The sequence below is a fragment of the Phragmites australis genome, chromosome 7 (assembly GCF_958298935.1).
Source record: "Phragmites australis chromosome 7, lpPhrAust1.1, whole genome shotgun sequence".
Lineage (NCBI taxonomy): Eukaryota > Viridiplantae > Streptophyta > Magnoliopsida > Poales > Poaceae > Phragmites > Phragmites australis.
The window spans coordinates 30,610,647-30,634,726 of record NC_084927.1 but is presented as its reverse complement, the minus strand read 5'-3'; the positions used below and the strand labels follow the sequence as shown (position 1 = coordinate 30,634,726).

General features: G+C 45.2%; 2 protein-coding genes across 2 annotated transcripts; both read right to left on the bottom strand.

Moving 5' to 3' along the window:
• Positions 1–1,065: 1,065 nt before the first annotated feature.
• LOC133924696 (nudix hydrolase 8-like) lies at positions 1,066–3,794 on the bottom strand. Its single transcript, XM_062370352.1, has 9 exons — positions 3,196–3,794; positions 2,799–3,091; positions 2,620–2,685; positions 2,360–2,497; positions 2,148–2,225; positions 2,000–2,050; positions 1,863–1,897; positions 1,670–1,778; positions 1,066–1,545 (listed from the first exon to the last, which is right to left on the bottom strand). Exons 1-9 carry the CDS (start codon positions 3,302–3,304, stop codon positions 1,339–1,341), a joined length of 1,086 nt encoding a protein of 361 aa, XP_062226336.1. The 5' UTR covers positions 3,305–3,794; the 3' UTR covers positions 1,066–1,338.
• A 16,442-nt stretch (positions 3,795–20,236) lies between these two features.
• Positions 20,237–21,790, bottom strand: LOC133923607 (ethylene-responsive transcription factor 6-like). Its single transcript, XM_062368886.1, has one exon. It carries the CDS (start codon positions 21,575–21,577, stop codon positions 20,600–20,602), a length of 978 nt encoding a protein of 325 aa, XP_062224870.1. The 5' UTR covers positions 21,578–21,790; the 3' UTR covers positions 20,237–20,599.
• Positions 21,791–24,080: the final 2,290 nt, after the last annotated feature.

Sequence of the window (24,080 nt, the reverse complement as noted above, 5' to 3'; positions counted from 1 at the left end):
AAACATATTTATACTAATAAAAAAGTTGAATATTTTCTTTAAGAAAATGTATTTTCTAAACCAAGTTAAATGAATAGTTTACTCTTTGCTAATTTAAAAATCATAAAACCAATTTTGTTAGTCTTCTTACATGATCCTATGCCTTTTAAAAATATATGAACTCATGAAATTGTTATTGTTACATACCGGATTGTGTAAATGTGTTGCAACTAGATTAATTTATAACTAACCTATCACACCTCAAAAATTAGTTAAACCACTTTTATTAATTTACTTATACTATGCTTTATGTAGGAAACATAATGTTAGACATGAAAATATTAATTACAATGATGTTTCTTAACATATTTACTTTATGCTTATGAACTTTATAAAAATTATGGAGAAATTAATAAAACTCTAAATGAAGTGAAACCAATTTTAAAGATCCTCTTAAGATATGTCCTACAAAAAAAATATGTGTTTACATGTTAAGATTTTTCTTAACATAAATTAATAAATGAGCTGTGCACTTCAATTTTTTTTCAAACTTTCTCCCTATAGAATATGATGCAAACAACATTATTTTTGAATTTTTTCACATAAGATCTTAGAATTGTCTCTAGTTTTTTTTAATTCAAATTCAATTATAGAACGGTTTCTACTATCGGTGCGAAACGATAAGCTCGGTTACTGCAATTTTTTACGGTAACGGACACATTTGTGAACCCTGACCACATGCCAACAAGACCAGGTTGCCCTGTTTCGAGAAAGATCAGGATTCAGGTAGGTCATAGATGCTAAATTGCTGATCTAAAAATCAGTGCTTTTAGAGACGGGGATGATCCTCCCATTTAGATTAGCGAAACACGAGAAGACATCGACTGTTCTCAGTAAGGTTCAAAAAGTTTAAACCAAGTTTTGCCGCGAACAAGATCCGAACTCGGAGGCTAGTTTGCTCGTCAGAGATCTGGGTAGCCGAATCGCAACGAATGTTGAGTTATTTCGCAGGCATTTTGGTGGTGCATATTCTTTTGTTTGGGAAGGAGTGCCTTGAAGTAAAGATACAGACTACTCCAGCCGGCATAATACTTTTCGGATCGGGAGCACTGCTTTGGAATTATTATCGCTGAGTTGTATTTGGAAACCCAGAATCCAGATACTAACTATATCCAAGCTGCAGCTACCGATCAAACGGGCCTCCATCGATGAGTACAACGCGACAGAGCTACCGATCTGCCCTTGTCTAATTATCTTCTGTACACATACTTACAGGCGAGGCAGCACTGCTACTTTCAGCAAACGCGTTGCTTACTGATGTTGCTGGCTGCATTAGGAAACTGGAGGAAGATCCGTCCGTCAAGCGGCGCCGCAGTTCACATCCTCGGGCTCGGCAACGTTGTAGTACAGCGTGGACGTTCTGCCGTCGAACTTGGAGACGACGTGGTGCGGCGTCAGCCCGCAGTAGCACTTCCTCAGCCGCTGGATGCAGATGTCCATGACCTTCTGGAACATGTGGTCCTCCTGGATGAACGGCTGCTTCACGAACTCCTCGAGTGGCATCCACTGTTTCCAGAGAAGGGTTGCCGGTTAGGCTCGATCGAGGCTGCTGTTTCGTCAACAGGAGGCTCTGGATCGTGTTGCGGTGATGTTTTCGCAGGCATGGCGATGCATTTCAGAGATGGTGTACCTTTGCTGCCTGGATCTCCGTCTCGTCAATCTTGATCTTGCTTGACACAGGCCTCAGCATGCAGATGAAGAACAGGTCGGACTTTTGAAATGCCACATTGTGTGCGTGCCTGACAACAGACATGAGACGGAATCAGACTAAAGTTTGGGGGGTCGGATAGTTAATTTATTGAAAAAACAAGGAAGGTAACTACCTGAAGGCAACCACATCCACGAATTCAGTATCAACCTGCATAGTGCATCGCAGTCACAATACATCTTGAGAATCGATCCCTACGAGGAAAATAGAGTGGGAGCGAAATACTGGATTCTAGATATTTCCATTTCTTACCCCAGTTTCCTCCTTCACCTCTCTGCTAGCTCCTGTATAGATTTCCTCCGACTACGATGAAAAAATTGTTTCAGTAACAGCAACAGCAACCGCGACACACACCATGCCTTGTTTATATTGCTAACGACATTGATAACTATATTATTACCGCAAGAATGAACCCTGTGGGGAGCTTCCAAGCACCATCCAACGACGAACCACAATACTTCTCTTGCACCACCAGGACCTGTTAAATTTGTTCAGAAGAATGCCATCAGAGTTTGGGAACAAATCCCCTCGGCCTTCTTCCTTTTCGATGAAAAACAAATTCTTCAGCTATCTGTTTCCGTCAAACAAAACCACGATGTGCATGTGGGATACCTGCATTTGATCATTGATCACAAAGCCCCCAACTCCAACCTGATGAGAAGCATTTGCAGGGAGCATACATGGCTCGTCAGGGATCCAATATGTCAGCATCACGTACGCCTCCTCTGCATGGTGGTACTTGAAACCTTCCTGCAGATTGCAGACAGGGTTAGATCATGACTAAACTCTGAAGTTTATTGGTTCGGGATACGAAATTGCACATGTGGCAAACACCACAGGTCTGGTTATGAGCTTCAGAAGAACAGTCGTACCTTCACTGCCAAGGGAACGAGCTCGGCCCGATGCACTGGTAATTTCAACCACACTCCTTTCTTCCCCTGCGACATCAAAATCGTACTAAATCAGCCAAGTGCCAGTGAGCTCAACTACTGAACTCAAACTGAAGGTTTCTCGATTGGGTGGATGAGAGGGGGATGGGGGTTGGCCGTACCACAGACTTCCAGTAGGAGAGCGACGCCGCCAGCGACCGCGCGAAGGCGGCATTGTCGGACGGCAGCCTGTCGGCGTCGACGACGACCCCGCCGTACTCGTCATCCGAGGCCTCCAGCACAAAATTGTTTTCCAGGGCCGTCCACCAGTGATGGTGGTCCGTGCCGCACTCCGACCAGCTGTTGATGCCCAGCAGCTGGTCGGCCGGGTCGCTCCTGAACAGCTTCTTGCGCGCCGCCGACCTCACCCCGCTCAGCATCCGGCCGATGGGGTAGGACGCGCTAACTCTGCAGTCTGACCAACCAAAAACGGCGAGCTCATTCAGATTGGCCGACGAACGGAACCAAAGAAGTGCAAAAAGCAATCAGCAAACTGCATAGCTGTACGAAATGGTATACCTGTGGAGGAGCATGCGCAGTTCAAGAAGCTCCTGGCGGGGCGGCGCCCGGCCGCCGTCAGGCGGCAGAGATTGGCAGCTGCGGCTGTGTCGACCAAGCTGCTCGCCATCGCGTACACTCCCGATTAACGGTCGCGGAAGCTGCCGGCAACAGAGATGCCACTGCAATAGCGCCGTTGTGCTTCTCACTGCTCGGATGCTGCGGCGTGCGATGCGCGCGAATGGCTGAGCTCCACACGACGCTGCCGGGAGCTTATAAAAATATCGCCCCGAGGCTCGACCGCTCCAGGGTCCACGTCAGTCTCACGAGGATGAGGGGCCGAGGCCGGACACGCCGAATGCGTCGGGATCGTCGCGTTCCGGAGCGGGCAAAGATCCGGGGCACGGCGCACCGGCTCAGACTACTAGAAATACCATCGGCATGCCACCTGCGTCTCTGCACACGACACCGCCCAGCTCAAGCGCCTGCGAATTAACAAGGTCTAGTGACTCGCAATGGCATCAGCTGATTAACCCACTGGCATAAGTTAAGAACGGAAAGGAAATAACAAAGCATAACTTGGCAGCGCGCAGGAGCGCATCATCGCCACTGACAAGGGGGTCTCGGCTCTTATCCCAATCGCTAAGCGCCATGCGAAATCCAGACGCATGTGGCTACTAGAAGTGCTGTCTGGGCGGGGGCCGGTGGTGGGTGACCAGGACCGGCAAGGCGGGACACATGAACTACCACCACAAACTTATATCAGTGGCGTGATTACTGATCACCGGTTAGGTACTTAGGTCACTCCCCCGCCGCAATACCATTTTTCTGTTGGTTTAGGCCCGGTTTGGGACAGTTTTTTTTCTTTTCTAAGGAGCTTTTATGAGAAACTGACTGTTATGAGAATCTGCTGGCTAAAGAAGTTGATCATTTGACAGTCATATTTTTCATATAAATGGTTGCCTGTCCTAAATGTCAAAAGACTAAATGCCCCTGAGAAGTATGATGACTTTTGTTGCTTGTTTAGCAGAGACAACGTTGATCTCATTACTTTTTTATTTTCTGAATGAAAACTTGAACATTATTGCAATCACATAAGAGCATTGCAGAGAAAATAATTATATTATTTAAGAAGCGAGGTTTACAACTATGCCATATTCTATTTAGTTTCTTACAAAGGTTCTTATCTCGTAAGAATTCCAACTATGCCATATTCTTACAAGATTTAGCGATGCCTGATGGTCAGAGATATTAAGACATAGCAGGTCTGCTGCATATTCATGCTTATGAGATAACCAGGGAATTCCAACTCTGTACTCTAACTATCTTCACTCTACTGCAATCTAACTTTAATTTGGTCTTGTACCTCTATGGCTCGATCTGTTGATCAGGGAGGTCCATGTAGCATCCAGTGATCCTAGATATCTTCCAAGTATTTTTCCCAAATCCTATATTAAACAATGAACTCTTCTGACATGTAAAAAAGAAGGTGAACTTTTTCAATGAAAAGTGAACACTGGATCGCCAAATGAATGCAAACCTATTGCCTTGTATCCTTCAAACTCTTCTCACTATATTCATTGACACAAGTAAACACAGGATAGCTGAATCGATACAACATGTCGCCTTGTATCCTTCAAACTGTGCCCCAGCAGTAGCCAAATGAATTGGGAAAGAGAAACCCACTGGAATCCAAGTACGATGTAAATCTCAAGTGACCTATTATAAGATTCAAACAAATGTAAAACGGGAACTGCTTGCTGCTCATCAGGACATCTGGGATGTGAAATTATGAACAGAAATAAAAAAGAATTGTACAATACCGGGCTAACTCAGATATATCCAATAGTTTCCATTGGAGTCAAGTTACTGTAGCAACGGTTCATATGGGTATTACATATGTGTACATACATATATACGATACATACATGTATGCATATATGCATGTATAAGTATACATCTATGTACGTATACATATTTTTTGTGAAATTCCAGAAATTAGCGAAAGTAATAATAGTTATATTGATAAATCGGCTGAAATAATCTAAAATGCGTAGGAAAATATCTAAAACTTAAAAATATATGACAAATTTAGTTAGGTTCGTATTACGGTCGTCTACATGTTAAAATTATATCCATGTATGAAAGTACCACTGTTTTTCCCATAATTAAATGAATATGTTAACTGTTGATAAATTCATAAATAAATATTGAGTCTCCTTTTGTCATGCTATGTCCAATAAAAAATGGGTGCGGCTTAAGCGCGCCAATTCACTTAGTTAGATCCAAAGCCACAAGATCTACAAGCACTTGCACGACTAGACACCCGCTTGTCCACAAGATCTCCAGGCACCACCCCCGAAGATCTACGCTAGAGAGAGGCCAATAGAGGGGAAAGTGAAGCGGGGGAAGACGGGGGGCTACCTGGCTGAAGACAACAACATCCAGGCATGGCACTAGCCTGCAGATGAGTAAGGGGAAAGGAAGGAAATGTGAAGGGGAAGTAGAGCCAAGCACCTTGGCTCCGGCCTCCCGCCCACGCTTGGCTACGAGGGATGGGGCAAGCGGCTGGCAGCGGCGGCGTGAGGGGCCCAATTGACGTCTGGCGGCGGTGCGAGCGAATAGTGCCAGTGTGGCGGTGACATCATGATGGCGACTGGGAGTGGCGACACGTGATGCGGGAGCAAGAAGGTTCGGTGTGGGGGTTGAGCAGTCAGGTGGGGGATAGGGAAGGGTATATTAGTGGTATTTGCGGGTAAATTATCCCAAACTACGGAGACATTTGCATTTTTGGCCTTCGGCTTGCCCAAGAAGCGAGTTTTCTTAGAAAGCCACTGTCACACTTTATTAATTAATAAACACAGTTACATCGTTGAAGAGCAAAGGCAAGAGAAACCTGAAGGGTTCATCAACCCAAATACAAGATTCTGAAACACAAAGAAACAAACCTAGCTACCTCATGCGCCACCACATTGTCTTCCCTTGGACAGTGCTCAAAGCAAACTTTATCAAACCCACTCGCCCTCAAGACAATCCTGGAAAATGGTAGAGCTCGCCATAGCTGAAAACCCACCTTACTTTAACGTTTGAATCGTCATTTCATAATCAGACTGAAGCACAATTTTGTGAAGCCCGATTTGTTGGGCCAACCAAAGTCCATCTCGTGTAGCATATGTTTCAACCATGAAAGCATCAAAGTCATTGTTGATCTTATAACTCCTCATAGCTACGAAGCCCCCTTTGTCATCACGGATAACAACTCCAGTAGCACAATCGTTAGTATCCGGATTGAAAGCAGCATCGACATGTATCATATACATACCTTCCAGCGGACATGACCATCCCTCTCGATGTTTAGCTTGCGGTTTCTTGCAGATCCTTCTATAATTCATCACAAGTGCACCGATGGACATAACATTACTAGAGATTGATTGGACTTGCTCACCATGTGTTAGCTGTCGACGTTCCCAGCAAATATACCACGCCGTTGTTCAGATAAGTTCATGGGCACGAATGTGTTGATTTAAGCATCTCTTCCAGTACCATAGCGCCTATGCGATCAACTGTTAGTGCCTTGTCAACAAGTTCCTCCAGGCCAAGCTTCTGCCAAATCTCCCTGGCTTGTGCGCATAAGAAACGCATATGACATAGGTCCTTAAATCCCATTGGACAAAGAGGGCATTTCCCGTTTGTAATTACATGCCGGTTGACCAAGAATCCCAGGCATGGTACAATGCTATGAAGCACCCTCCGTCCGAAAAATTTCATTTTTGCAAGGACATTTGATTTTCTTAATTTTTTCCAAACCTTGTTAACCCTAGAACCTCCTACTCCACCTTCATGAACAAATCTATGCCTACATTTGTGAAGCCATTCACCATAGTAAACTGATTTAACACTAAACAAACTGTTCTTGGAATTGTGTCATGCAACGAAGTCTTCTCTGTACAGATGCAAGGGGATAGAGGTAACAGCATGTGCGTCTACAGGCCCGAACAAATCCTGGACTAACTCCTCATTCCAATCTCCAGTAGAAGGATTGATAAGTTCACTAACCTTCTGAAACAAAGTAGCACCTTTTGGCATTTGAACTTCCAAATTCGGGTTTGTGGGAATCCAGTTGTCCTCCCATATGTCAATCTGGTTTCCATATTTCACACGCCAAATATATCCTATTTTAAAAGCTTCAAGCCAACCATGATACTCTGCCAAGTGAAAGAGGAGCCACTTTTCAATTTGGCTTTCAATATATTTCAATCCGGAAAATATTTTTGCTCTAAGGACAATAGTGCAAAGCGACTCTAGTTCTTCTAATAGCCTCCGGCACTGTTTAGCTAACATCTCTAAATTAAAACAGTGTAAATCCCAACAGCCCATACAACCGTTGAATTTAGGGGTACAAAGTCGCCACCAAGCCATCCAATGCATCATCTTGTGATATGTTCATCACCCCACCAGTAGCTTGCAATTGCGTAAGAGATTCCTTTGAGATTTTTTTTTAGAATTTTGAGCAGTCACTTCTAACTGAAATTCTTTTCCCCCTATCGATAGAATTCTCTCCTTCTAGCCAATTATTTTTGCACAAACCCTATCAACAATATGCAGAAAACAATCCGACCTTTCCACTCCTACCATGGTCGGGAGACCCAGGTATTTATCATTCAATGATTCAGTTATAATATTAAGGGTTTGGCAAAATTGAACTTTCGACTCCACCAAGGAGTTAGGGCTAAAGTAGATACTGCATTTTGCTTCACTCACCGTCTGACCAGGGCTGAGACAGTAAGTGTCAAGTATTCAAAGTTGTAGCATTTTTGTCATCCGTCATCATAAGAATAAGTGAGTCATCAGCTAATAAGAGGTGGGATACAGGAATAGCATCACGAAATACCCTCACCCCTTGTAAATCACCACTTTGTTCAGCTTTCAATAATATTCTAGATAGGTCTTCCGTACAAATCAGAAATAGGTACACGGAGAGGGGATCCCCCTGCCTCAAACCACGGGTCAGTGTGATAATTTCTGTTTCAAAAGAATTGAATCCGACCCTATACTTCACTGATTTAACACACGCCATCATAAGTTGCACCCATCTTGGTGCAAATCCAAGTTTCTTCATCATTTCTTCCAAAAAAAACACCATTCCACACGATCATATGCTTTATGCATGTCAAGTTTTACTGCACATAACCCCTTCTTTCCTATCTTTCTCTTTATGGAATGTACACATTCATATGCTAGCAAGATATTGTCAGTAATCAATCTTCCTAGGACAAATGCACTTTGGTGCTGACTAATAATTTCAGGGAGCAAAACTTTTAGTCTGTTTGCTAGCGTTTTGGAGATAACCTTGTAGACCACATTACAAAGACTTATGGGCCTAAATTGAGTTACCTTTTCTGGTTGTCAGTCTTCGGTATTAGCACAATTATTGTTTCGTTCCAACCTTTTGGGATAACCCTGTGTTCATAGCATCCAACATTTCTTTAACTAAATCATCCCCAAGAAACTCCCAAATCTCTTATAAAAAATGGCGTGGAGACCATCTGGTCCTGGCGCCACGAGGTCTCCAATATTATAGAGTGCCTTCTTAACTTCCTCAACACTGAAAAGGTCTAAGTTAGGATGTATTCATCTGAGATGTCACCTTTGTTTCAACAGTATCCAGGACCTAGTCACTCGGCTCATCCACTTCAGACTTAAACAGTGTACTAAAGTACTCCCGAATTAAAGGATCTAGGTTTTCATTCCCCTCCTGTCTGACACCAGCAACATCAATCAGGGATTTTATGGTGTTGTTTTTCTTCCTTATCGATGCGAAGTTTGTGGAAATAGCTTGTATTTTTGTCACCATATCGAAGCCAATTGGCACTCCCTTGCTGAAGCCAATGGGTCTCTTCCTGCTCCAAAAGTGACCCCAACTGCACAAGAATGTCATTCTATCTAGCATTCTAAGAATCACTTATCGGACCCCTTTGTAGGTTCTCTAGCTCCTTTTTGAGCTCGTTAATTTGGTTCATCGGGCCATTCAAAACTCGTCTATCCCAAGTGTGCAAATCTGCATGCACTATCATAGCCTTTTGCATAAGGTCAGCCCTACGACCCTCAACTCCGCTCGTTCCCACATAGACCAAATTACATCATGGACCACAAGTTACTATAGCCAGCGGGCCTCAAATCTTCGAAAGCTCGGCCTATTCTTCTTAGTTGTGTCCACATAATACTTCATATCCAACAACAACGCCCTGTGATCGGATTTTGTCATCTCACCCTTCGTTAAGATTGCATTAGTAAATATGTTAACCCATTCTGCATTCACCGCTGCTCTGTCCAGTCTTTCCCTCATCCTTCCTCTTCTCCAAGTGAACACATCACCCATATAAGCCATATCTTCCATAGAACAATCAGTTAAGGCATCACGAAACCCTTGCATCCACCTCTACTCCCTAGGCCGTCCACCTTCCTTCTCATGTGTGTAAATAATCTCATTGAAATCTCCCATAATAACCCAGGGCAACTTTATTCTCATATGAAGCGTACGCAACGTGTCCCACGTACGGTGTTTATCTTCCCATTTAGGTTCTCCATAGATTCCAGTGAATCTCCGAGCCTCCCAATTGTCTACTACCACGTCAACGTAATTGTGTGTAGCACATTGCACAGTCACATTCAAATCCTTCCTCCGAAGCAACAAGAGCCCACCACTCCTGCCATCGCTCTCATCAATCATCATTTGATGAAACCCCATCTTAATCATTATTTTTCTTGCCTTAGGTTTTCCTAGACGTGTCTCAGACAGAAAAGCTATATGTGGTTTGGTTTGCCTCTGGACCACCAAAAGTGCGTGAATTGCCCGGGTCCCCCCCAACCCATGGCAGTTCCAAGCTAAAAGTTTCATTGATCCCGGTAGCACTCCTCAAAGTAGTCTGCCGATTCCATTGGTACATCAATTTCAATACCATTCGCCCTAACTTTCTTCTGCCTTTCCTTATCCTGCACCTTATGTGGGGTGCTCACATTGGTGTTCACTGTTAGCTTAGCACCTCCGTTCTCTAGTATGTTGACTTTTTCTGATACATTCTTGGCCGATTGCGACATCAAATCTTGAATGTTTGGCACGCCCAAAGATCCATCATCTGCCACAAGGCGTTTATGAGGGCCCCGAAGCTCCTAAGATATATCTGTGTGATCCTCCTAACTAACCTTCATATGCTCATATTCATAGTCATTCAGATCTCCCGGTTGTCGACCTCTCTCTCATGCCCAACCCCCTGTTCTAGTGTCACCTCCTCTTCCACCACTTGGCATGGGACTTATGGGCTCAAACTTCACCAGAAGCCAAACTCCCCATGCATAATCTTTTGAATCATGCACCTCATCCCCACACTCTTTCACCTCATGGCCAATTAAGCCATAAAAATAGCATAAGTCTGGCAAATTTCATAAAGCACTGGATACTTCTTCCTCTCTCTAATTGTGATCGGAACAAAGCACACCAGAGGTTTGCTCAGTTCAAGAAAAACACGGGCTCTGAGATACTTGCAAGATTAATTCTTCCTTCTTTAACAATGATTGTAAACGGTGGTTCCCCTACTTTCTTCACAACCTTCTCCGCAAGCTCCTCCTTCTTCATCAATCTCTCCGGCACCCCTGAATATGTGCCCACACCGAGATCTTATCGAGCTTATACTCAAGCACATTAGTGAAGCCCTCATATTCTTCAATTACCACGATTGCCCCCCTAAACAACCATGGTCCTCCATCCATCACGCTGTTCCAATCACCAAAGCACTAAAATTCACCAAGAACATATTAACACCCATCACTTTGAGCGTAACTTCCTGTGTATATGATCATGCATTGTGCATGACCTTCAGTAGTGCTGCATGACTGAAGGGTTTCGTAGTATAAACCCTAAACAGGCCCAGCCAGCGAACGTCTTTAATCAGCCCTTCAGTTTCTTCCGAGAAGTCAAGATCAACCTCTTCTTCCCCGTGCAGATTGAGGCCCTCAAACTTGTCTTCAATACTTGGTTCATATGTAAAACCTTTCTTGCCGCCACCATTGTCTCCCGCGGAAAGCTCGCCTGTTGCCATCTCGCTTGCCTGGGGATCCGCCATGCAACCACACACAAGGGAGTGTAGGGCACAATGAATCAAGAAACACACACTAATCTCGCACGAGAATGAGAGAAAACTTGTAGATCAATCGGTTTTATTGGTGTATTTTGTGAACTCGGACGGGGCCAGAGGAAATAGGGAACCTTAGAGAACTGGGGAAATCTCTGTACTCAGTGTCTAAGAGATGCCCAAGAAGCGGGTTGGCAACTGCTTTCACGTCTCAGTGCAAATTTGGGCTGCGGAGAGAAGTTATTGTCTTAGAAACAAGTGAGAATCGGCCCGTTTAGAGCCTCTATCCACTTTTTTGGCTGAGAAGTAAGTTTGTGTGCCTGCTATCTTACCACAAATTGTCTTGGGTCAGCAATTTCTTTCCCGCCCACGCAATTCGAGGCTCATATACAGCCGAAGTTCTTACTGCTGCTTATACTTTGTTGGGCCAAGATTAATTATGGCACTACCGTTCAACAAGCAGACTTCTCCTCTCTCTCTCTGAAAAAAGCTAACTGGCCTTCTGGCTTTCGAGGGTTCCCGGTCGCTGTGCCGCCGGGTGCCGTGGCCGAGATCCCGAGAGCTGTGCTCGCAGACCCTTCCGTAAGTCTGTACGTGGACGCCGGCATGGTGCACGGATGCCTCGGCGGGGACGTGAGCTCCGCGCTTGGACCTCGACAGTTGCGTGCGTACGTCTTGGTGAAAGTGAAGCCACATCACATGCCCGGCAAGGAGAACAGGCTTGCTCGAGGCCAGTGTCGCCCGGCGGTGCCGGCGCTCTGTAAGGCTGGCAGATAGGAGAAACAGTAGCTAGTACCTATCACATTGTTAGTTGCTACTCGCTGTGTTAATCTTGTGCCGACGCTGGAGATTTTTTTCGTCGTCCTTGCTGATGGAGCCATCACGGAGCATACGTTTTCTTGTTTGGATGGGACGTCTGGTGAAAGTTCCTCAAACCAAACAGACCCAAACAGCGGAGGTTAAATTCGACGGCTGAACTCTTCTACGGGCACGGTTGGGCGGTAAGCATCCCTGTCTTACCATTGATGAACCTGCAAGTTTCTGTCGGGTGCATATGTACCTGGAGCCCGTACCGATGGCGATCGATTCTCACTCAACTAGGCCGGCAGTTCCCCCGCACGGTTCAAAAGACACAAAGTTTATAGCACCGTCGTCGACCATGCTGCAATGCCGCATGTCAACTAAACGTAATCATTAACAAGCACGAGCCTTTCTTTAATTTTATGTACTACCTTTATTTTTTTACTTATTATCAGCTTTTTACTAATGAAGCATATTTCACGATGAATCTAATGATAAATTTTTTAGATATAAATAAACTTTTCAAAAAATACAAAGTTAAAATTGCTCCAGTAAAAACTAATGACAAGTAAATTAAAATGGAGGTGTTAAATCAGCTTGTGAATTGCCAGGTCTGGCCCGGCCGCTGTGAGCTGTCCGATCGAAGCAAGGCCCATGCCATCCAAAACGCAGCGATTTTTTCAACTCCTTCTGACTTTATCTGACGCGCGCGACAACGACGGAAATGGATTAACGGAAGCATGGAGGTGGGTCGTACATTGCAGGAAGAGCTTTGTCGGTTCCTAGTGCTCCAGCTACGTGTACAGTCGTCGCCCTTTGTACTTTGAAGTCGTCCAATCGAGCTGATCCGGCCGGTACCGATGGTCAACTTTTGGACTGCAGATGCTGCAACCGCTGACTTACAGGTCACAAAGAATGCTATACTCCTTGTACAACTCACAACCTCAAAACTGTGGTTTTGTTTCAGCTGATCAGACCCTCTTATTAAATTGCACTCACATTCTTGTACCAGCAAATCAGCAGGTGTGCTCTTGGTGTCTAGCTGAGCCTATGAGAACGAGTCCTTTTGGCGGCAGCTACTGCTGAACACATGAACATCATATAAAGAGCTTGACTTTCCGGTAATTAGTTGGAATTGAAATCGCAAATCCTGATACGAGCACACGCGTGACTTCCCGCGCTCTCGGCCGTGTCCGATTCTGGTAGAGGAGGGGGCGAGCGGGCCGAGACCAAGCGGGTTAAGAATTTGGTTTAAAAATTTGTGTTGCAAATTTTTTGTCGAAAAAAGTTTATGTCAAATTTTTTTCCTTAGTAACTTTTTTCGATAATTTTTCCCCAATAACTTTTCTTATTAACTTTTTTTATAACTTATCTCGAAATTGCTGTTGACTTCTAAACGCGACCGTGACTTAGCCCCATCTAATTGGAATACGGCTGGTCCGAGTAGGCTATCCTTACAATGATCTGAGTAATAACTAACTAGCTACGTACTAGCTAGGCGGTGTTGTCTGTCGTAAGTACGACTAGTTCCGCTGCAGCAATACGCGGACCCTGGACACGAGAGATTGTGTCCCGTACGTCGCTGGAAACGTTGGACAGGCCCGCACTTGAAGGCCAGCCAAGAACTGAACCACCGAAGTTTTTTAAAAACCTGAGAATCTGACCCAACAAAAACCTCCCATGCGCACAATCCTGTGGACCACATCACCGGTTGACCGCGCCTACTGTTCCAACTTCGTTGCACTTCCAGGCTTTCGACCAGCGGTAAGCGTTGACTGGCCAAATTGTCAGGCCAAGCATGCATGGAAGAGTAAAACTGTCAAAGTAAGCGGCGGCAGAAATAGCTTGCACAATTGCCACTCCTGTCGTCAGCTGTGGAATCCCTAGCGCGTCAAGGGTAGCCTTGCCTTCTTAATGGAATGACACATCAAGCCTTTCATGTGTTCCGGAAAGGAAAAAAAGGGTAGCCTTGCTTAGGTTGGTCGTGTAGTAATCTTTCCAGGCGTCATTTGTTGACCTGGAATCCAATCCATCGATATCGACATGAGCTATAGCCAGCTTTATGCAAGCACACGTACTTACTAACTTTGAACGAAAACCGTTGAAATCAAACTCCCATCATTAAAGCTCGACTTTTCTTACTACCTGAAATGCACGACCGATTCTCTCTTAAACACTCCATACATTCTATTATACAATGATATATATATATATATATAGACACACAGACACACAAATATTGACGACTATATCTCGTCATCTACAGGTCGTACGTGCTTGAAATATTAGCTACTCATGCAAGACGAGTACAGTTAATTATTCAATCCATAGTTTGGGCATGCACCAGTTAAACAATCAGAAATGCATATGCCGCTCATGGACCGCTTCATGTCCGACAAGTGGAGTTGACCGGACAGAGTACGTCGACTAGGGTGGTGCTAGTCAGGTAGCAATAACAAATTCCGTGCCCCCCCCCCCCCGGCAATTCCGTTATTGACAAGTGACGCTATCGGTTCCGTGCTTGACATGGCCGGCTCTAGCTAGCTCATTAGTCCACAGTCAAGTCTCAAGATCTCGAGCTCGTTTTAATTAATCTTGAAACGTAAACCAGAACAAGGTAAGCGCATGCGCTAGCTGCATGCGTTGATTACAGTTTTTTTATGGACCACATTATCTTGTCTAGTGCTGGGAAATCGCTAGACCGAGTCGTCGTTGACATTGCCGTATCCGGTGGCAGATGCACAGGAGCTAGGTAGAGAGTTTATTCATCTCTTTCTCTCTCTTCTTCTTCCTTTTTTTATTCTCTCTTTCTTTTCTTCCTCTCCCTAGCTCATCTATAACCAAAAAAAAAAAGAGGAAGGGGGCTTCCATGTATTGGCTGCGAATTAAGCAGTAGCGGGGCTATCAGCAAACTGGTAACGGTGCTTCATCACGCTACTCACCCCTAGTCAAGCTATAAGATACAAGCTTGGCATATTCATGTACAGTCTTCTTACAAGAATGGCTAATAAAAAAATTAAATTCAATAAAGCCTCCCACCGGCTCCTTGATCTCCTTCAGAATGATTGAAATCTCTAAAGAGTTGGGTGTTGAGATTCTCCCAAAGATCAACCAGAACTTGACAATAAGTCTCCATCTTCAATAGTTGAATAGTTGTACACCCCTTCTACCAGTGAATAAAATTCCATCTCTACAAGCTAGAGCCTCCATTGTGAGAGCATTCAGGCCATGATTTTACCAGATTGCGCAAGCCCCCTGAAACACTCCCAAGTGATCACGAAGTACCATACCCGTTGCACCAGTGTTGTTGTCGGCCACAAATGCACCATCACCGTTGCATTTCATCCAGTTATCTAGTGGCTTAGACCAATTGAGTTGAAACCTACCAATCGAGTCCGGCTGTTGTAGGTGATTAATTTTTCATAAATCAAAGGATGTATCTCTTGCCCAAAAAATAGCTTGTCTCATTGACATTGTAGCTTCACCATGTCGTCTCTTATTTCTTATCATCCACGACATCCACATTCCGCACAGGATCACAACTGAATCTGTCGGTGTATTAGGAACCAGGGGTCCCTGAATCCCGAGACCGGGCCGGCCATCCGCCACATGTCACTATCCCGCGAGGTCCACCCTGCAGGATAAGAAGAAACTAAGTCCCGGAGGAAGGTGCTCGGGGCCGTAGCCTCTAGGTTCCCGAGCACCCCAGTTCCCCGATGATCCGCAGAGTCCAAGTACCGGGAAGGAAGTGCTCGGAAGGTTTCTCACTTACCCCCGAGTACTGTAGTCCCCCGATGATCCAAACACCGAAGTGCTCGGGAGAGAGTACTCGGGGCTGCACGTGGCAGCCCCCGAGGACTCGGTTCCCCGAAGGTCCCACCGAAGTGCTCGGGAGAGAGTACTCGGGGTTGCACGTGGCAGCCCCCGAGGACTCGGTTCCCCGAAGGTCCCACCGAAGTGCTCAGGAGAGAGTACTCGGGGCTGCACGCGGCAGCCCCCGAGGACTCGGTTCCCCGAAGGTCCCACCGAAGTGCTCGGGAGAGAGTACTCGGGGCTGCACGCGGCAGCCCCCGAGGACTCGGTTCCCCGAAGGTCCCACCGAAGTGCTCGGGAGAGAGTGCTCGGGGCTGCACGTGGCAGCCCCCGAGGACTCGGTTCCCCGAAGGTCTCACCGAAGTGCTCGGGAGAGAGTGCTCGGGGTTGCGTGTGGCGGCCCCCGAGGACTCGGTTCCCCGAAGGTTCGCGCAAGATCATTCGATGACCCGAAGGGTCCCATCGTCGGGGTGTCAGCCAGTCAAAGGCCCAATGCCGCATTTAATAGGCACGCGCGGCCTGACATCCTGACATCCTGACATTCTCAGCTGCCCACGCCCCAGTGTCAGACCCTGCCATGCACTGGCAGGGGGGCGTGGGTCCATTAAATGCACGGGTCCCGTCCCGTTTCATCCGGGTGCCTCGGGATAACGTTGCCAGAATCGAAGCGCTCCGCCTGCCACCCTGCCCCGGCAGAAAGACAAGACAGGGTGGGCGCACCGGGCACCTCTGCGGCTGCCCGGTGGGCCCTCTTAATGGCGCCGGAGGACCTCCACAGTGGCGGGTGGTCGGATGCACGCCGTAATTTTCCACCGCCCCTGTCACTTCGCCAAGACGGAATGATGACGCCTTTCTCCGTGGCACCTTGGCACGTGCGCCCCCTCTTTCCCATTCAGGATAAGTCGAGGTCGGTGCGCCTATAAAAGGAAAGGATGGAGAATACATAAACAGACGATTCACGACTCATCCTGAAAGAATTCCGCCTTAGATCCGGAAGCCCTCAAGAAGTACCCGAAGCCCAGATCAAAAGGCGAAGAACATCACGAACCAGCTCAAGCCAAGCTAGAACACGAGAGCCTCAAGCTCTCTGTAAGCAGCTCTCTCTTGTAACCAGATACATCATTGAAGAATTCCCTTCAATGATAGATATAGCACTCACACAGGAGTAGGGTGTTACGCCCCCGTGCGGCCCGAACCTGTCTAAACCCCGGTGCACCCATCTTTCTCGCACTAGGATGATCATCTCCCACCAGCTACTGCATTTATTTCCGTTTCTCGCTTATTTCCCAAACAAGCTCGTTCAGGATCATCCCCCGGCCGAATCTCTAAAAAGGGGTCTCTCGGGATCCCTGCGACAAGAGTCCATCCTCCGACAGAATCCCTTCTAGAACAGATACTAGGGATCAAGATATCCCGAGCCCAAGTCAACAAGTGTAAAATTGGCAACTTAACACCCGTTAATTCATTTGTGTACAACCAAAATGATCTAGCCATGGTACAATTAACTAGAACATGTTTCATCGATTCTTCATCAGCACCACAAACTTTACAGCTAGCCAAAAGATCAATATGACGCCTATGGAGTATCTGGAGAGCAAGCGAGAACTCATGTAAGACCCTCCACCAGAACATTTTCACTTTAGGAGGTACCTCTATTTTCCAAACAAGCTTCCATTCATCATTTGTTGAACTCCCATGTTGCATTTCCTCGTCTTGTTGCTATTGATCAGAATCCAATAGTCGATAAGCTGATCTCATTGTATAATTGTCATGCCTCTCCAGCGGCCAAGCCCATACATCCCATTCTGTATTGCATAGAGGAATACATAGGATAGCATCAGCATCAATAGGTAGAAAGATAGAACGAATCCGATCTTCATTCCACTGACCACTAGCTGTTAAGAGATCAAACACTAGATGAACCTGTTGACCATCAGCTGGAGAGATCGGATGGCCCTAAAAAGATCAGGTATCCATTTATCATTCCATATATCAGTCACTAAACCATTTCCGACACGCCTTAGGAGACCACGTTTAAGAACATCCCGACCAGCCAGGATTGCCCTTCATGTGTGGCTTGAGTGTTTTTTATGTGTAGCTCAAAGGAAATTAGTGTGTGGGAAATATCGACCCTTCAATACTCTCACACACAACGAACTAGGATTTATGGTGAGACGCCAACCTTGTTTTCCCAACATCGCTATATTGAACAAGTGAAGATCACGAAAACCCAAACCCCCCTTATATTTTGGCTTCGTCAAGTGCTTCCACTGCTGCCAATGAATATGTCGATTATCTGCTGAGCTACCCCACCAATAGTTAGAAATAGTAATCTTCATTTTCTTACATGTCTCCACTGGTATTTTGAAACAACTCATAGAGTATGTAGGAACCGCATAAGCAACAGACTTAAGAAGCACCTCACGATCAGCACAACTAACATCTTTGCCACTCCAACTCCCTACTAAACCTTTGATCCGGATAGGCATATACTTGAATGTCTCTTTTTTTGCCCTACCTAGAGCTGGAGGTAACCCAAATTATTTTTCAACTAATATTTCAATGTAAATATTCAGAGTAGTATTCACCTCATTTTTCATATCATCAGTGCAATTGGTGCTAAAGAATACAATATATTTGTCTCTGTTAACCAACTATCCCGAACCTCTATGAATATAACCAATCTTCTTTTTGCGGACGATTGATTATCAGGCCCCCTGGTCCGCCCATGGGAGTATTAAACATGAAATAGACTAGTAGTATTATTGTTTTTAGTTCAGTACGTGCTGTGTATTTGCTAATAGCAATCGTGTAGCACTATACATATTCTTTTACTGTATCTGAACTGAGATGCTCGCCGCAGCTGCAGGGAAAATTATCAAAGACTAGTTCAAAGTTTCCGGGCCATGTGAGTCGTACGTACTCCAACTCTAGCTATACAGGTTTTGAAGTGAATACACACCGCCCAATATATACCAAACGAACGAAAAGGTGTTCGTTGATATTTTTTTTACTTAGAAAGATAGTGAAATTGGAGGATATCACATTTAAATGTATTGGTTATGAAACACGACTTTTCTCGGAAAAGAAAAATAAGAGCATCAAGGCTCATGTGTTATAAACACGTAATTAAAAAAGAGTAGAAATGGGGGAAAAGTACTGCCTTTATTTCTACCTATGATCTCCAAAATTTCTCACAAAAAAAAAAACGAAACATTTTTTGGGGAAAAAAGGGAAAACTTGTAATACTCTAAGCTTTCTAATAAAGATGGGAAGTTATTTCATTTAATTTTCTTTGATAAGGTACAATCATTTTTTTTTGCCCATTGGATTAGCTCCGAGATGTGTGCGTATTTGATTCTGATTCTCATCCTAGAACTAAAACACGGGACTTATATTGGGATTTTTCTTTTAGAAAACAGTAACCATATAATAGACAGACCCACAAAATTAAACGTTTCTTATGAGTAAGCAAATTTCTTTGCTGCATTACCCAAGTTAAATGAAAATTGATTAGCTTTCGGTTTTTTCGATTATAAGAATGACTTATGTGCACACGGTGTATAAATCGTAGACACCAAGATTTGAAACTTCGTTGGTGGAGTTATACCCTCACGCTTTTACCACCGTAACAAGATATGTGCATTCCCAAATGATTAGCTTCCAGGTACGTATGTGCACTCTCAAGTCTCATATATAATCTTGTAATGCATTATCCAAAACATATATATGTTGAAATAGTCTCACATTGGTATTGGAAGGGCAATGCACCCGGTCAACTTAAAATTGAGAGCCTCTCACTTTATCTGCTAGATTTTTCAGTGTATAAAGGCCCTTTCAATTCTACAATTGATATCAGAGCATGATCTGTAAGATATGAGCCATAATCTTATATCTGTGGACATGAGTGTATGTAAAATCCTGATGGACCGCGTGTTCCGATGAGGCATGGCCTGAGGGAGCGTCACTGTAAGGTGAAGAGGCCTTCATCTAATGAAAGAGAAATGCACCTAACTTAAAATTGAGAAGCCCCTTACCTCATTGATTAGTTTTTAAGGTGTAAAAATGACCTTTCGATCCTACCATATCATTTTTATCAGCTAGCAGCTGTTTCCGATCGTCCTAAAACACGTTATTGAGGACTATCTACATAATTTGCATTTGAAAACCTAAAAACAGGTCCATATAAAGGATCAAAAGTGGTTGATTAATTTATCATAAGACACGCGACCTCTGAAAAGAGCATAGCAGTAGCAACTGATGCACAATGAATTCGTAGCATGAAACAATACAAATGACAACAGAGTAGAATCCAAAGAACTTCATCAAACAAATTGAACTCGAATCAAGTTACAAGCATCGATCGACGATCCGCACGCACCTCTCTATATCCGTTCCTTCATGATCAAGTACTAGTCCATGATCGTTTCTTCGTTTATAAACAGCTCCTAATCGACTAATCTCCAAAGATCAAGGGTCCAAGACACAAGACGTTAACACCTAATAACCGGTTGGCTTGTTTAGGCGGAGGAGGATTCGGCCCGATCCCCTTGGATTGGAAGGAAAATGAACAACTCCAGGAGTAATTTGCAATCCAAAAGACGGCCGAATCCTTGCCTATCCAAACACGGCCTTATCAGTTAACCCTCCTCGAGTAATCATTTATTAGCAGTCGTGGCCCTTTAACTAACGGTGAGCTGCGGAAACCCCAACGCCGGATGCGGTGACAGCGGTGGCAGGCCGCCGAGCAACTCTTCCCAGCTCCAGCTCGACGGCGTCACAGGGAGACCTTCACCACCTGCGCCCGCCTCCGTCGTGGTCGACGTCACCGTAGACGACGCGGTTTCTGTGGTCTCGCGCGTCGACATGGACGTCGGCGAGGAGGACACCTGGGCCGGCGACGACGCCGCCTCAATCTTTACTGCCTTGTTCACCACCGCGACAACCTCGACGTCGGGGTCCTCCTGCTGCCGCTTCCGCTTGTTCGCCGCGGCGGCCTGCCTCGCCTGAGGAGGCGGCGGGGCCCACAGGTCGGCGCCGCGGGTGCCGACCTCGTTAGGGAAGTTGAGGATAGCCTTGGCGCCGCGCATGCGGAAAGCGGCGCGGTCGTAGGCGCGCGCGGCCTCGACGGGCGTGTCGTAGGTGCCGAGCCACACGCGCGAACCCCGGCGCTTGGGGTCCCGAATCTCCGCCGCGTACTTGCCCCACGGACGCTGCCGCACACCGCGGTACTTGCGGAAGTTCTCGACGACCGCGGCCGCTGCCGGCGCGGCGGCAGACGCCGCCCACGCGTACGAGCTTGGAGGGACGGAGATGGTGAGCGGCTGCTTCACAGTCACAGGTGACGATGGCTCGCTCCCAAACTTCATCATCACAGGTGGCGCCGGCTCCTGCGCCCGGAACGCCGCCTCGCCAACCGCAGCGGCAGACGGAACAGCGCCCGTGTACTCGTGCGGCAGGTCTATGTATCCTTGATGCTGCTGCTGCTGCTGGTGGGGCAAGAACGACATGGGCTGGAACGCCGGTTCGCCCACCGGAGGTGGCAGCACAGGGAAGGCAACGTCGTTGGAAACTGTAGGGCTGGCCAGGGGGCCGCCGCCGAGCAGGTGCTCGCGGATGAAATCGAGGGCGAAGCCGTCGGCGTCTCCGGTGAAGTCCATGTCGGTTATGGTTCGATGGTCTGCTGATCGGCAGAGCTGACGAGCACGGGCTAATTAAGGAGAGCTAGATGACACGAGAACTCGAACCCTCAGTGGAGGAGAGGCGTGTCCCGCACTCCCGCTTGTGTTCGTAACTTCGTATGCGTTGTTCCTGAGTTGGGGTGGTGCCTGTTCGTATTTATAGCTAGGTGGGAGAGGCAGGGGAGAGGACGAGCGAGGCGAGAAGAGTACAAGACTGAAGGCTTAGAACTTTTCTTCCGGTGTTTTTCTTTGACCACCACCCCATATTAGTGGACTGTTGATCTCACGGTGAAATGAGTTCGTTGGTGCCGTTGATCACTTGACCTTGGGCGACTGAACGTACGTACGTCTCTAGCTAGTTATCGTGTCTTCCAGTTTTACTACCGCCATAGTTTTGAAGATGTTGACACGTGCAATTTGCCCAAGTGGCATTCTGCTGTTTTGGATATGTGACGCTTTCAGATTTGCCATGCTTGGGATGAATTATTCACAGCTACTACATATCTATTCGATATATATATATATATATATATGAAACATATTTGGTACTTCGAAAGTATATACTCTTATATACGTATCTCATTATATAGGAAGTATCTCATACGATAAATGATATATACATAAAGTATGTGAGTATATAAGATCATCTAAGTGGTATGTATAGTTTTTTTTGTTTACACATATTTTTTTGAGTGTACTATATTTTATTATTAAAATCTAATAAAATTGGTATACTTCTTTTCTATTTTTTTATATAGTTCACATTGAAGCATCTTAAAATAAGTATATAAGTATATTCATAGTGACAAATGAGTATATCTAGTTCATTTATATGATATAGTAAGGAGTGAGTAAAGACTAGTTTTCATATATATATATATATACACACTATGAACCGTTGGATCAGAAGTAAAATCACAAACACTGAAACACATATCTCAACCTAGCTAAATCCACTGAGATCTCCTACGAGATCGAACGGAAGCTATGCATACTGCCTAGCTGGTTGCTTCCTGCTGGGTATCCTATGAGACGTTACTCGCGTATCGCGACCCGCCTGCAGGATGATGGACGCACGTCTGGTGGTGAGGCGAGCCCATGCAGCTGTGGACCGGGTCTCTCTCTTCCATAAATGGGCAGTGATCAAGCACTCCACTAGCTCCTTGCCACTTGAGAGATCAGAGACGGATGAGGCTCGTTCTTCGCAAGACGGCTTGAATGTAGCGATCTTGTTTCCATGGCTAGATTTGGACGTTTCGATCCCGACCTCTTCTTGAACGGCTAGGATTGTAGATGTGATATTGTACGAACGGCTGGGATTCGGGAGCAGTTTGCTACCGTTACAGGCCTGATCACATGCAGTACTGTGTCAGTCAATTCATCATGATCGATGTAATGACCGGGTCCGTCGCTAAATACTCGTTCGTAGATTCTATTAACGATTTTTACTTGGTGAGGTAGGTGCTTCGAAGCTGCATGCATTCATGTGCACTCAAGCTAACGCACGCATGTGCAAACTGCAAACTAATCTGCTCTGTGCATTTTCATATTCACTACACAGTGTTTCTCCTTATCTACGAACGAATGGTGTAGGCTTAGTTTCTTGTTTGACAATCTAGATTATTTGATTAGCAGCTCGAGTGTATGCCTAAGGACATGTGGCGCATGTATGTAGCTAGCTTAGACATGCGGCATGCTCTGACTCTGATCTGCATGCATCAACATCCACCTGGCAGCCATGCAGAATTGGAGGTCCCACGATGCTCGCTCCGGTGCCTGTTTTTAGCCGCTAGGCTGGATCGATCGGAAGTCGTTGATAAATGTAGTTTAATAATTTTTTTAAAAATAATTATAAAAAATATAATATAAGTGAAAAATTATTTATTTTTTATTTATCTGTGTTTACCATAAAAAGTATTGCTCCGTATATATAGTGGCAAAACCACTAAAAGATAGAATCAATTTCTAAGAGATAGTGCATGTTTCAAGAAAACCAAATCTTTAGGGATCGAGACGAGCCTAAATTCTGTTATAAAACTCTAGATCTCTAACACTTTCACTTGGATATTTCTCGTGAAATACATATGTCTCATCAAAATTCTCTAAAAAACCTAGTGAACAAAAATTGGAAGAAAAAGTATATAGCTCGCGATATGGTCACAAGAATTGCCTCATTAAAAATCTTAACATGAGAAACTTCAGGAAAATTCATCTAAAGAAAAAAGAGTATAATTCACCCAAAATACTTCAAATAATCTTCATGATTAACTTTAGGCATTTAATCTTCTTGACTAAGATTTAATTCTTCGTATTGATATTATGTGAAAATTCTCTTCCTGAAATGTGCACCTCTATAAGTCTCATCATCCCAATATCACGAATACACCTCTTAAAACTAGATACAAGGAAATACTTAGTGAATAAATATGTAAGATTTTCATATAACTTATTATGCATTACCTTTATTTCATTCATTTTTATA

What these genes read in the sequence shown, in the direction of transcription:
- LOC133924696 (XM_062370352.1), bottom strand. Translation starts at nt 3,304, where the DNA reads ATGGCGAGCAGCTTGGTCGACACAGCCGCAGCTGCCAATCTCTGCCGC. An exon ending in TGATCAATGATCAAATGCAG is followed by an intron (nt 2,226 to 2,359) that starts GTATCCCACATG and finishes CAAATTTAACAG; the next exon opens with GTCCTGGTGGTGCAAGAGAA. An exon ending in GTGGATGTGGTTGCCTTCAG is followed by an intron (nt 1,779 to 1,862) that starts GTAGTTACCTTC and finishes GTCTGTTGTCAG; the next exon opens with GCACGCACACAATGTGGCAT.
- LOC133923607 (XM_062368886.1), bottom strand. Translation starts at nt 21,577, where the DNA reads ATGGACTTCACCGGAGACGCCGACGGCTTCGCCCTCGATTTCATCCGC.